A 15,555-nucleotide genomic window follows, 5' to 3' on the forward strand; every position below is an offset into this window, starting at 1 on the left:
ATACAGTGTAGACCTTGTTAATGTTGTATATTACTATTGTAGCTGGAAACGGCTGATTTTTAATGGAATATCTACATAGGCGTACAGAGGCCCATTATCATCAACCATCACTCCTGTGTTCCAATGGCACGTTGTGTTAGCTAATCCAAGTTTATCATTTTAAAAGGCTAATTGATTATTAGAAAACCCTTTTGCAATTATGTTAGCACAGCTGAAAACTGTTGTGCTAATTAAAGATGCAATAAAACTGGCCTTCTTTAGACTAGTTGAGTATCTGGAGCATTAGCATTTGTGGGTTCAATTACAGGCTCAAAATGTCCAGAAACAAAGTGTCACGTCCTGACCAGCAGATGGAGCTAGTGTTTTAGTTTTGGGGTCAGGACGTGGCAGGTTTGTGTTTGTTAAAAGTTGGGTTGATGATTGGGACTTCCAATTGAAGGCAGGTGTGTATAGTTGCCTTTGATTGGAAGTCCTATATAGGTGTGTGTGTTTGTCTTTGGGGTTGTGGGGAATTGTTTTGCACTGTGTTTTTTAAGCCTGCAAACTGTTGCTGCTGCTGTCGTGGTTTTTTTGTTTTCCGGTGGAAGCTTTACTCCTTTTGTTGGGGAAATAAAATATGAGTATCCACACTTCCGCTGCGCCTTGGTCCTCCATTACAGACGACTACCGTGACAGAATTCCCCACCTTCACAGGACCAAGCAGCGGAAGAAGGCTGGCAAGGACTGGGAGACCGAGAGGCACCCCCAATAATTTTTTAGGGGGGGGCACAAGGGCTGTGTGACGGGGCAGGAGCTGCCCGCCAGTCAACAGTCGCCAGACCTGCCCGCCAGTCAACAGTCGTCGGAGCTGCCCGCCAGTCAACAGTCGTCGGAGCTGCCCACCAGTCAACCATCACCAGAGCTGCCCGACAGTCAACCATCGTCAGAGCTGCCCGCCAGTCAACAGTCGTCGGAGCTGCCCGCCAGTCAACAGTTGTCGGAGCTGCCCGCCAGTCAACAGTCGTCAGAGCTGCCCGCCAGTCAACAGTCGTCAGAGCTGCCCGCCAGTCAACAGTCGTCGGAGCTGCCCGCCAGTCAACAGTCGTCGGAGCTGCCCGCCAGTCAACAGTCGTCGGAGCTGCCCCCCAGTCAACAGTCGTCGGAGCTGCCCACCAGTCAACAGTCGTCGGAGCTGCCCGACTGCGCTGAACTGCCGGAGCGGCCAGACTGCGCTGAACTGCCGGAGCGGCCAGACTGCGCTGAACTGCCGGAGTGGCCAGACTGCGCTGAACTGCCGGAGTGGCCAGACTGCGCTGCACTGCCGGAGTGGCCAGACTGCGCTGAACTGCCGGAGTGGCCAGACTGTGCTGAACTGCCGGAGTGGCCAGACTGCGCTGAACTGCCGGAGTGGCCAGACTGCCCTGAACGTCCCGAGTTGCCAGACTGCCCAGACTGTCCCGAGTTGCCAGACTGCCCAGACTGTCCCGAGTTGCCAGACTGCCCAGACTGCCCCGAGCTGCCAGACTGCCCCGAGCTGCCAGACTGGCCAGACTGCCCCGAACTGCCAGAGTGGCCCGACTGCCCCGAACTGCCAGAGTGGCCCGACTGCCTGGAACGGCCAGAACCGGAGCCACCTCCAGGATAGGTGGGTTGGGGAGGGAGGGTGTAGCACAGTGCCGTCAGTGACGGCAGCCACCCTCCCTTCCCTCTCTTATTGTTTAGGGGTTATTGTTTATGGGTTTTTTGTTGGTGTTTTTCTGTTGATAGGTGCATTCCGGGGACTGCACCTTGAGGGGGGGGTACTGTCACGTCCTGACCAGCAGATGGAGCTAGTGTTTTAGTTTTGGGGTCAGGACGTGGCAGGTTTGTGTTTGTTAAATGTTGGGTTGATGATTGGGACTTCCAATTGAAGGCAGGTGTGTATAGTTGCCTTTGATTGGAAGTCCTATATAGGTGTGTGTGTTTGTCTTTGGGGTTGTGGGGAATTGTTTTGCACTGTGTTTTTTAAGCCTGCAAACTGTTGCTGCTGCTGTCGTGGTTTTTTTGTTTTCCGGTGGATGCTTTACTCCTTTTTTTGGGGAAATAAAATATGAGTATCCACACTTCTGCTGCGCCTTGGTCCTCCATTACAGACGACTACCGTGACACAAAGACCTTTCTTCTGAAACTCATCAGTCTATTCTTGTTCTGAGAAATGTAGGCTATTCCATGCGAGAAATTGCCAAGAAACGAAAGATCTCGTACAACTCTGTCTCAACGTAAACCAGGCGACTCCGGGATGCTGACCTTCTAGGCAGAGTTACAAAGAAAAGGCAATATCTCAGACTGGCCAATAAAAATAAAATATTGAGGCGGGCAAAAGAACACAGACATTGGACAGAGGAACTCTGCCTAGAAAGGCCAGCATCCCGGAGTCGCCTCTTCACTGTTGACGTTGAGACTGGTGTTTTGCGGGTACTATTTCTTGAAGCTACCAGTTGAGGACTTGTGAGGCGTCTGTTTCTCAAACTAGACACTCTAATGTACTTGTCCTCTTGCTCAGTTGTACACCGGGGCCTCCTCCCACTGTGAAGGGAGTATGGGGGTTTGGGTCAATATTTGGGGGAAGCCTGGCTTCCCTTTGCACCCATGAATACACGCCACTGCACATCAACTAAGTAACTACATCAAGTAAAGTTACAGTAAGAGCTTATCTTCAGCAAAGTACACATCAAAATAAAGTGATTTGGAAATGCCTTCTTACAGTGAATGTCAAAGTTAGATTGGTCAATGAAGTCAAATAAAAACACTAAAGTAATATGATACAAAGCAGATTTATGAACCTAACAAGTATAAAGCAGTAAAATAACTAGAGTTACTAGTCATACGGTGTCAGTTATACATGTTATACAGATATTGTTTAGGAATTGATCTGATCAGAATATTCTGATCAGAATATTTGAAGAATATGAACATAAATTAGATTTAATCACATATCAACCACGTTAGATCATGAAGTCGGTTATGTACATAAATTATTTTGTACATTTAACAGCTCACTTAAAAGCTTAAACTTGGACTATGGTGATATTCTGGAATGTTCCAGGATCTTACCTGCACACACTAGACAGTCTACCATGATAATCTTAGATGTGTAACCAACACAAGACCTCTAACACATCACTGTACCTTATATCAGTTAGCAGGATGGCCATCCTTAACTGTGAGGCAACATATTCACTGGTACATGTTTGTCTATGAGGACATCTTAGGACAGCTGCCAATATATTTAAGAACTTTATTCTTTAGTCATGGACATTACTGTCTGAGATCACAGAACTGTATTTTATATAATGTTACCAACATAAGAACTGAGTTTGGTAAGAGTGATTTTATATAATGTCCCCAACATAAGACCTGAGTTTGGTAAGAGTGTTTTTATATAATGTCCCCAACATAAGAACTGAGTTTGGTAAGAGTGTTTTTATATGATGTCCCCAACATAAGAACTGAGTTTGGTAAGAGTGATTTTATATAATGTCCCCAACATAAGACCTGAGTTTGGTAAGAGTGCTTTTAGATTTGCTGCCCCATCATCTTGGAACACTTTGAAGAAGGACTTCAAATTAGACCATCGTATTCGGATTGATGATTTCTAATCCTGGATTTGTGGACTGCTGACCAATGACTGCACATGTTTTTGAACCTACTCTCTTACACATTTTTGCACTGTTTTAACTTCCATTCATTGTTATGTTGTGGTGTTGTGTCTCATGTGTACACTGTATGGATGCTGCTCTCTTGGCCAGGGCTCACTTGAAAAACATGTAGATCTCAATGTGACTTCTCATGTAAATAAAGGATAAATAAAATGAAATCTTAAAATGTAGAAAGGATGTTGGGTTTCATGCATTGTAATTATGGCCTACAGAGTCCCAGTGTGTCTGATCAGAGACACGGGAGAGGAGGGAGCTGAACTCAGTCAGGAACAGATTAACAGTCCTGTACAGTGGAGCACCTCTTCATTCAGTGGCAGTCCACTGGTGCTGTGTGGTTTTAAATATACTTAAGTATCAAAAGTAAAAGTATAAATCATTTCAAATTCCGTTTATGCAAACCAGACAGCGCCATTTCTTGTTTTTGTATTTATTTACGGATAGCCAGGGGCACACTCCAACACCCAGACATAATTTACAAACGAAGCATGTGTGTTTAATGAGTCCGGCAGATCAGAGGGAGTAGGGATGACTTGGGATAATGCGTGAATTGGACAATTTTCATGTCCTGCTAAGCATGAAAAAGTACTTTTGGGTGTCAGGGAAAATGTATGGAGTAAAAAATACATTATTTTCTTTAGAAATGTACTGAAGTAAAAGTTGGCAAAAATAGAAATATTATAGTAAAGTACAGATACCCCAAAAAACGACTAAAGTTGTACTTTCATGTAATTTTATTTACGTACTTTACACCACTGGGTAAGCCTACTGTTAGTAAAACACCCCAAAAATACGTTGTGATTGAGAGTTGTGATTGTCCATTCCATATTGTCCATTTTTATGACCTGTCCTGTTTTTAGGATATGTTGTTTGTTAACATTACAGCACATTCTTTATTTGATTGAGCGCCATTTAGGTTAGAGAAATTGATCGGAGAAACCTGCATGATGTAAGTGTCCGTCTCATTACACTGTCATACATTGATCTCTGTCCTGTAGGCTACAGAAAAACCACATACTCTTTCTACCATATCCTATATCTGCTACATGATTTATGTTACAAGATTATTTTCGACGGAACGTAGGTGGAACGCCGCAGAGTTGTGTCTCTCCAACAGCACCCTGGAGAGGAGCACTGGGAATGGACAAGCAAAATGTTTTGCGCCCCTGCCTTTGTCAAAGCGGGCACTGCTTATCATAGGGCTGCATCAGCGCTCACCTAAAAAGCCCAAATGCCACTGGTTGAGAGAAATGATCATTGTTTTTGGGCAGAATTATGTGAGGTTTTATGTGTGGCTGGATGTTCGTCTTGGTCAGTTTAGCTCAGAAAATGCCGCCCTTGTCAATCTAACGCCATAGGCGGCCGCCTAATCCTGCCTAATGAGCGGGCTGGCCGTGCCAATGATCACTGAAAGGTGGAAACTGACTGGAATTCCTCTTTTCCATAGATATCAATATGTTACCATAGCATATTACCATAACACTAATAAACAGATAAAGTGATATGTTCTGAAGTTACATGATATATCACTTAAAAAAATATCCATTATTCATTATATTTTTGTCTTGCTAAAAAAAACTATAAATCAATAATAGCATTGTATTTATGCCCTTTTTATTCACGTAATTGAACATTACTTGAAAGTTACAATCGCTTCAGGCTCCCAACCCCTCAAAACATCCCCAAATGGACCTTACAACCAACTGTGGAAATTCAATGGATGTGATCATCTACAGCAGCATATTAACTTTTTTCATGAGTAGGTCACCGACTGTTAGCTCTGTGAATGAGACCTGATGCTGGATTCAACATGAGACACATGTAAACTACTTGTACATAAACTATCATCATGAAGTATAATACCCATTTTATCTGTCATTAATTACATGGTGGCATATCTGTTATGTCTCCCTTCCTGAATCCACCATAGAGGTTAAAACCAGTCCAATCCCTCACATCTGGCCCAGTCCAGGGTATTTCAGGCTGTGAAACTGTTAAACTGCTAGACTGGTAGCTGTGGGAGTGAAACTGAGATTTACATAGACAGGGCTGGGTGGTTCTGCTTGTCCCAGAATAGAACAGCACTGTCACCAGATGTTCACTCTGTTCCCAGGGGGTTGGAGGTAGAAAAGACTCTATGACTATATTGAAGATGTGATACCGGTGGCATGATGTGGATCTTGTAAAACAAATGCAGCTTAATACAGGTGTGATCGATCAAATGTTCATTAACATTAGCTTACTGTCTTTATGAGTCTATACAGTGCCTTGTAAAAGTATTCACCCCCTTGGTGTTTTTCCTATTATGTTGCATTAAAAACTGTAATTTAAATAGATTTTTATTTGGATTTCATGTACTGGACATACACAAACAGTCCAAATTGGTCAAGTGAAATGAAAAAAAATACTTGTTTCAGAAAATTCTAAAAAATCAAAAACGGAAAAGTGGTGCGCGCATATGTATTCGACCCCTTTGCTCTGAAGCCCCTAAATAAGACCTGGTGCAACCAATTACATTCATAATTTACATAATTAGCTAAATAAAGTCCACCTGTGTGCAATCTAAGTGTCACATGATCTCAGTATATATACACCTGTTCTGAAAGGCACCAGAGTCTGCAACACCACTAAGCAAGGGGCACCACCAAGCAAGTGGCAAAATTAAGACCAAGGAGCTCTCCAAACAGGTCAGGGACAAAGTTGTGGAGAAGTACAGATCAGGGTTGGTTATAAAAAAAAATATTCAAAACTTTGAACATCCCACGAGCAGCATTAACCTCTCTAGGGTCGGCGGGACGAAATCGTCCCACCTACGTAACAGCCAGTGGAATCCTGTGGCGCGTTATTCAAATACCTTAGAAATGCTATTACTTCAATTTCTCAAACATATGACTATTTTACACCATTTTAAAGACAAGACTCTCATTAATCTAACCACACTGTCCGATTTCAAAAAGGCCTTACAACGAAAGCAAAACATTAGATTATGTCAGCAGAGTACCCAGCCAGAAATAATCAGACACCCATTTTTCAAGCTAGCATATAATGTCACAAAAACCCAAACCACAGCTAAATGCAGCACTAACCTTTGATGATCTTCATCAGATGACACACCTAGGACATTATGTTATACAATGCATGCATGTTTTGTTCAATCAAGTTCATATTTATATCAAAAACCATCTTTTTACATTAGCATGTGACGTTCAGAACTAGCATACCCCCCGCAAACTTCCGGTGAATTTACAAAAAAATTACTAAATTACTCACGATAAACGTTCACAAAAAGCATAACAATTATTTTAAGAATTATAGATACAGAACTCCTCTATGCACTCGATATGTCCGATTTTAAAATAGCTTTTCGGTGAAAGCACATTTTGCAATATTCTGAGTAGATAGCCCGGCATCACAGGGCTAGCTATTTAGACACCCAGCAAGTTTAGCACTCACCAAAGTCAGATTTACTATAAGAAAAATGTTATTACCTTTGGTGTTCTTCGTCAGAATGCACTCCCAGGACTTCTACTTCAATAACAAATGTTGGTTTGGTCCCAAATAATCCATAGTTATATCCAAATATCCTCTGTTTTGTTCGTGCGTTCAAGACACTATCCAAATGGTAAAGAAGGGTGACGAGCACGACGCATTTCGTGACAAATAATTTATAAATATTCCATTACCGTACTTCGAAGCATGTCAACCGCTGTTTAAAATCAATTTTTATGCCATTTTTCTCGTAAAAAAGCGATAATATTCCGACAGGGAATCTGTGTTTAGGTTAAAAGACGAAAGAAAATAAAAGCACAGGGTCGACTCGTGCACGTGCCTCAGCCCATTGTCCTCTGATAGAGCACTTGCCAAAAGCTCTGTGTTTCAGCCTGGGGCTGGAATTACAAAATTCAGCTTTTTCCCGCCTTCTGAGAGCCTATGGGAGCCGTAGGAAGTGTCACGTTACAGCAAAGATCCTCAGTCTTCAATAAACAGAGTCAAGAAGCTCAAGGAATGGTCAGACAGGCTACTTCCTGTAAGGAATCTTCTCAGGTTTTTGCCTGCCATATGAGTTCTGTTATATTCACAGACACCATTCAAACAGTTTTAGAAACTTTAGGGTGTTTTCTATCCAAAGCCAATAATTATATGCATATTCTAGTTACTGGGCAGGAGTAGTAACCAGATTAAATCGGGTACGTTTTTTATCCGGCCGTGCAAATACTGCCCCCTATCCCCAACAGGCTAAATCCATTATTAAAAAATGTAAAGACTATGGCACCACAACAAACCTGCCAAGAGAGGGCCGCCCACCAAAACTCACAGACCAGGCAAGGAGGGCACTAATCAGAGAGGCAACAAAGAGACAAAAGATAACCCTGAAGGAGCTGCAAAGCTCCACAGTGGAGATTGGAGTATCTGTCCATAGGACCACTTTAAGCCGTACACTACACTGGGCTGGGCTTTACGGAAGAGTAGCCAGAAAAAACATAAGCAAACATGTTTGGTGTTTGCCAAAAGGCATGTGGGAGACTCCCCAAACATATGGAAGAAGGTACTCTGGTCAGATGAGACTAAAATTGAGCTTTTTGGCCATCAAGGAAAACGCTATGTCCGGCGCAAACCCAACACCTCTCATCACCCCGGGAACAACGTCCATGGTGGTGGCAGCATCATGCTGTGGGGATGTTTTTCATCGGCAGGGACTGGGAAACTGGTCAATATTGAAGGAATGATGGATGGCGCTAAATACTGGGAAATTCTTGAGGGAAACCTGTTTCAGTCTTCCAGATATTTGAGACTGGGACGGAGGTTCACCTTCCAGCAGGACAATGACCCTAAGCATACTGATAAAGCAACACTCAAGTGGTTTAAGGGGAACATTTAAATGTCTTGGAATGGCCTAGTCAAAGCCCAGACCTCAATCCAATTGAAAATCTGTGATATGACTTACGGATTGCTGTACATCAGTGGAAACCATCCAACTTGAAGGAGCTGGAGCAGTTTCGTCTTGAAGAATGGGCAAAAATCCCAGTGGCTAGATGTGCCAAGCTTATAGAGACATGCACCAAGAGACTTGCAGTTGTAATTGTGCAAAAGGTGCTTCTACAAAGTATTGACTTTGGGGTGGTGAATAGTTTTGCATGTTCAAGTTTTCTATTTTTTTTGTCTTATTTCTTGTTTGTTTCACAATAAAAAATATTTTGCATCTTCAAAGTGGTAGGCATGTCGTGTAAATCAAATCATATAAACCCCCAAAAAATCTATTTTAATTTCAGGTTGTAAGGCAACAGAATAGGAAAAATGCCAAGGGGGTAAATACTTTCACGAGCCACTGTAAATCAAGCAGGCCAAAAACTGTTCCAAAGATATGAATCAAAATAACCATCACCTACTACATGTGGCTAGACCTGTCCTGCTAATCTTTAAACATTGTACTATCTAGACCTCACCTGTTAATCTGTTAACATTGTAGTATCTAGACCTCTCCTTTTAATATGTTAACATTGTAGCATCTTGTGTTAATATGTACTGCTATAAAATGGCACCGGAGAAGAAGGCAGACACTTTACATGTACTTTTTTTGCTTTGTTTGTAACTTTTTACTTATTTTTACTTATTTTGTACATAATGTTGTCGCTAACGTCTCTTATGACCGGAAATTATTTCTAGGCATCAGGACTGCAAAAACCACGGACTAGCAGAGTCCTTCATTTCCTTTCACGACTCTGATGAGCCCAACGCGAAGGAAATACTGCTTCCCTGGGAACAGGCACCAATCCCCGTGATCTGCGTGAAGAGGCGGCAGAGAAAGAGGGGCCGAAAGGGCGGGCTTACTTCTGATAATTCGTAGGCGATCGGAAAAAAAAAACACTTGCCTCCATTCTGCTTGCAAACGTGCAATCTTTGGAGAATAAAATCGACGAGTTACGCGGAAGATTAAACTGCCAACGGGACATTAAAAACTGTAACATCTTATGTTTCATGGACTCGTGGCTGAACGACGACAATATCAACATACAGTTGGCTGGTTGTACGATGTACCGGGAGGATAGAACAGCGGCATCTGGTAAGACAAGGGGCAGTGGACTATGTATTTTTGTAAATAACAGCTGGTGCACGATATCTAAGGAAGTCTCGAGCTATTGCTCACCTTCGGTAGAGTATCTCATGATGAGCTGTAGACCACAGTACCTACCGAGAGAGTTTCCATCTGTATTCTTCGTAGCTGTTTACATACCACCACAGTCAGAGGCTGGCACTAAGACAGCATTGAATGAGCTGTATTCCACCATAAGCAAACAAGAAAATGTTCACCCAGAGGCGGCGCTCCTAGTAGCCGGGGACTTTAATGCAGGGAAACTTAAATCCGTTTTACCAAATTTCTATCAGCATGTTAAATGTGCAACCAGAGGAAAAATAACTCTGGACCACCTATACTCCACACACAGAGACGCATACAAAGCTCTCCCTCGCCCTCCATTTGTCAAATCTGACCATAAATCTATCCTCCTGATTCCTGCTCACAAGCTAAAATTAAAGCAGGAAGCACCTGTGACTAGATCAATAATAAAGTGGTCAGATGAAGCAGATGTTAAGCTACAGGACTGTTTTGCTAGCACAGACTGGAATATGTTCCGGTATTCCTCCGATGGCATTGAGGAGCACATCACATCAGTCATTGGCTTCATATATAAGTGCATCGATGACGTCGTCCCCACATTTAATTTTTTTTTTTGTGACCGACCGACCGTACAAACCCAACCAAAAGCCATGGATTACAGGCAGCAGCCGCACTGAGTTAAAGACTAGAGCTGCCGCTTTCAAGGAGCGGGACTCTAACCCGGATGCTTATAAAAAATCCCGCTAACCATCAAACAGGCAAAGCGTCAATACAGGACTAAGATCGAATCGTACTACACCAGCTCTGACGCTAGTCAGATGTGGCAGGGCTTGCAAACCATTACAGACTACAAAGGGAAGCACAGCTAAGAGCTGCACAGTGACACGAGCCTACCAAACGAGCAAAACTACTTCTATGCTCTCTTCGAGGCAAATAACACTGAAACATGCATGAGAGCACCAACTGTCACGGAAGACTGTGTGATCACGCTCTTCGCAGCCAATGTGACTAAGACCTTTAAACAGGTCAACATTCACAAGGCTGCAGGGCCAGGCGGATTATCAGGGCGTGTACTGCGAGCATGCCCTGACCAACTGTCAAGTGTGTTCACTGGCATTTTCAATCTCTCCCTGTCCGAGTCTGTAATATCAACACATTTCAAGCAGACCACCATAGTGCCTGTGCCCAAGAACACTAAGGTAACCTGCCTAAATGACTACCGACCCATAGCACTCACGTCTGTAGACATGAAGTGCTTTGAAAGGCTGGTCATGGCTCACATCTACACCATCATCCCAGCAACTCTAGACCCACTCCAATTTGCATACCACCCCAACAGATCCACAGATGATGCAATCTCCATTGCACTCCACACTGCCCTTTCCCACCTGGACAAAAGGGACACCTATGTGAGAATGCTATTTATTGACAGGTCAGCGTTCAACACCACAGCGCCCTCAAAGCTCATGGGACTAAACACCTCCCTCTGCAATTGGATCCTGGACTTCCTGATGGGCAGCTCCCAGGTGGTAAGGGTAGGTAAGAACACATCTGCCACGCTGATCCTCAACACGGGGGCCCCTCAGGGGTGCTAAGTCCCCTCCTGTACTTCCTGTTCACCCATGACTGCATGGCCGAGCATGACTCCAACACCATAAATTAAGTTTGCCGACAACACAACAGTGGTAGGCCTGATCACCGACAATGACGAGACAGCCTATAGGGAGGAGGTCAGAGACCTGGCCATGTGGTGCCAGGACAAGAACCTCTCCCTCAATGTGATCAAGACTAAGGAGAGTGTTGTGGACTGCAGGAAAAAGAGGACCGAGCACGCCCCCCATTCTCATCGATGGCGCTGCAGTGGAGCAGGTTGAGAGCTTCACATCACCAACAAACTAACATGGTCCAAGCACACCAAGACAGTCGTGAAGAGGGCACGACCAAACCTATTCCCCTTCAGGAGACTGAAAAGATTTGGCATGGGTCCTCAGATCCTCAAAAGGTTCTACAGCTGCAACATCGAGAGCATCCTGACTGGTTGCTTCACTGCCTGGTATGGCAACTGCTCGGCCTCCGACCGCAAGGTAGTACAGAGGGTAGTAAGAACGGCCCAGTACATCACTGGGGCCAAGCTTCCTGCCATCCAGGACCGCGGTGTCAGAGGAAGGCCCTAAATATTGTCAAAGACTCCAGCCACCCTAGTCATAGACTGTTCCTCTGCTACCGCATGGCAGGCAGTACCGGAGCACCATGTCTAGGTCCAAGAGGCTTCTAAACAGCTTCTACCCCCAAGCCATGAGATTCCTGAACATCTAGTCAAATGGCTACCCAGACTATTTGCATTGCCCCCCCTCTCCCTCTTTACACCACTGCTACTCTCTGTTGTCATCTATGCATAGTCACTTTAATAACTCTACCTACATGTTCGTACTACCTCTAACTGGTGGCCCCGCACATTGACTCTGTATCGGTACCCCCCTGTATACAGTCTCGCTACTGTTATTTTACTGCTGCTCTTTAATTATTTGTTACTTTTATCTCTTCTTCATATATGTATTTTGAAACTGCATTGTTGATTAGGGGCTCATATATAAGCATTTCTCTGTAAGGTCTACGTTGCATTCAGGTCATATGACTAGTAACATTTGATTTGATTTGATTTGCTGGTTGAAGATGATGTGGTTTCAAGTGAGAACATAAATAACTAAGCAATAACATTTTGGTCTGATAGTTTTCAAAGAAACTGTGAATCAGGCTTTATTAATATATGTCTATACCATTCAACAACATTTAAGATTACAGTGTAATTATCAAAGAGACAAAAAAATATTTGTTCCAAAGGGAAATCTTTATTTTCATCTATTCATCAAAGCATCAAAGGAAACATTCCTACAGTATCTAATAGTAATAAAACAGAACACATCAAATCTAACACTGATTCAACCTCAGTCTACAGAGACGATTGACACATGAACTCAAGCAAAGCCCTCTGTTAGTCTACATGTCAGTGATCAATCAGACAGAGAACATCTGATCTCAGAACAGAGTCAAAGCAGAGGAACCAGCAGCCTCTCTCCACAGGGGTGTGTGACTGAGGGGTGCTACCCAGAACAGTCAGCCTTCCTCAGGGTCTTGGTGACTGGAGTCTGGGATTTCTGCTGGGCTTCACAGGTCACCTCTCCTGCCTTGGTCCACTCCTGGCCAGTGAGAGTCAGGGTGCTGCTCCAGCTGTACAGGCCATCCTTCTCCAGGACCCCGGGACTGGCCTCCTGCTTCTGGCTGGTCCCGTCCACTTTCCAGCTCATGGTCCAGTCTGAGGGGAAGCCCTTGTTGGCCAGACATGTCAGTGTGGCTGTTGTTGTACTGGACAGCTCCTCACTAGAGGGGGGCAGGACGGTGAGGGTGGGGGCACTGTTACCTGGAACAAACAGAACACATCAACTAAGTAATTACAAGAAGTACAGCAACAGTAAGAGATTATCTTCAGCAAAGGACACAACAAAATAAAGTGAATTGAAAATGACCTCTAAATATGAATGTTAAAGTTAGATTGTTTAGAAGATGTGGAGAAAACACTAAAGTAACATGATCCAAACAAGTATAAAGTGCTTAACTACAGTTACTAATCATACGGTGTCAGTTATACATGTTATACAGATATTGTTTAGGAATGGATCTGATCAGAATAGCCTAGTCATATTCATAGTATTTTCATCACATATCATCCATGTTAGATTATGAAGTCAGTTACAACCATAACTGAGAGCCTTTGTCTTCACACTAACAGTGAAGTCTACCATGAATACAATGCAACAATGATGAATACTATATACAATACTATTAGTTATTATACCAGAATTAGGAGTGATATTCTGTAATTATACAAATTAGACATACAAATAAACCCTCAATTTATCATTTTGATTCAATAAATATTTATTTGAAAGAAGGCTCACTCAAATATTTAACCAAAAATATTTGAGTTAAATATTTTTAAAAAAAACAGTAATACGCAATGCAACAACTATATTCCATATTATAAAATAGTTATACTAGAACTATCCTCTGCAATCCACCAAACCACACATTTAAATAAACACCTACATTTGAACATGTTGGTTAAATAACATTTCATTTGAAAGAAGGCTTAGTCAAAAGTCATATCATTTTTTTTTTAATTTAGAAAGTGATATATGTAAAAATCGCAATATTTTCATAGAGACAGAGTTTCAGAAAGTAAAATACCCCCAAAAATTATCTGAAAGAAATATCAAAGAGCGTGTTACTTACTTCCAACATCAAGTCTGGTGCCGCTACCAAAAGTGTACCACAGTGATACAATCCCTATTACTGCTGGTACAAAAACCTCCTGCATGTTTGGCAAGCTTAATTTATTTAGACAGTGGTTCAAATATCTAACTCTACTATGGTATGATTACTTTTCAGAAACGTTTTAATCTACTCAATTAGAAATAAAGTGTTTTTGATTTTGATTTCCTTAACATTGATCAAAACTGACTTTTTCTTGTACATTTCCTACTAGGTGCAGTATGTTTTTTCATACAACTAATCTAAAATGTAGGCTAATCACTTTCATAGTTTAAAGGTAGGTCAAATTTGATTAGATGTAATAAGATGTATATTCAAATTGGCCATAGTATGTGTAGGCCGTGTGTATTTTGTTTAAATCATCTAAAAAATGTAATTTGAAAAAATCCTCAATATCAAGGCAAAATGTACAGTGATATTGAAACAGGACATCAAAGGTGAATAAAACAGTACATTTTGTTGTTTACTTACTTCCAACATCAAGTCTGGTGCCGCTACCAAAAGTCCTCCACAGTGATACAATCCCTATTACTGCTGGTACAAAAACCTCTCTGTGTTGTGTTGCTGCAGCTGTTACAGTGAAGATCACTCATACAGAATCATAATCAATACAAATACACTTTAACATCTTCCAGGTAAAACAAACACTTCATATAAGCTGTTTCTAGGTAATACAAATATGAATTGTATCTTAAATCCAGATATTAGTATTTTTTCCTTCTTCTGTGTATCAGGTGTTCTCCTAGTCTGTAGGTACAGTCCAGCATTAGATCAGTGTTGCTAGTATTCCTCCATATTGTCCATATGAAAGACAACAGCAGCAGCAGTAGTGATAGTGATCCATGTTGTATATTCCTTTATTAAACATGTTGATATCAGATTTAACAGTGGTGGTAAAGTCACAGAGGACAAACAACACTACCAGAGGAATCCTACCAGCTTTAGTTTAGAGAAGTGTTCACTAACTGATTAGAGGAACTTACATGAGAGACCAAGCATGAGTGAACAGACAGTTCATTATATCTGATCCTCATCAGAATAACAATATAATGGTGGTGTGACATAAAAGTTGCCATACATTAGTTATCTGAGTAAACAGTTGCTATTTGATTTTATGAAATTGGCAGCAGGTAGCTATCGGTTAGAGTGTTGGGCCAGTAACTGAAAGGTCACGATTTCCAATATCCAGGTCGACAAGGTGAAAAATACGTTGATGTACCATTGAGCAAGGCACTGGCAGACCCTGGTCTTGACCCACTCTCCAAGGATGACTAAAGGGGAGTTGGGATACACACAAAAAAACACATTTCCAATTCACACATGGGCATAAAACACACGTGTACATGTGTGAAATAGGACAAATTTAAGCACCCACCAAATTATTATAAAAGAAAGCTCAACCAGGACAAAATATATTCTGATGGGAGCCTACTTGGA

The 15,555-nt window shown here is 42.3% G+C and overlaps 1 gene segment (V, D, J or C); it reads right to left on the reverse strand.

Moving 5' to 3' along the window:
• Positions 1-12,618: 12,618 nt before the first annotated feature.
• Positions 12,619-15,117, reverse strand: LOC115180131 (Ig kappa-b4 chain C region-like). The segment is given in 3 exon segments: positions 12,619-13,207; positions 14,590-14,706; positions 15,102-15,117. Coding segments are annotated over 3 exon segments (450 nt in total).
• Positions 15,118-15,555: the final 438 nt, after the last annotated feature.

The sequence above is a fragment of the Salmo trutta genome, chromosome 40 (assembly GCF_901001165.1).
Source record: "Salmo trutta chromosome 40, fSalTru1.1, whole genome shotgun sequence".
NCBI lineage: Eukaryota > Metazoa > Chordata > Actinopteri > Salmoniformes > Salmonidae > Salmo > Salmo trutta.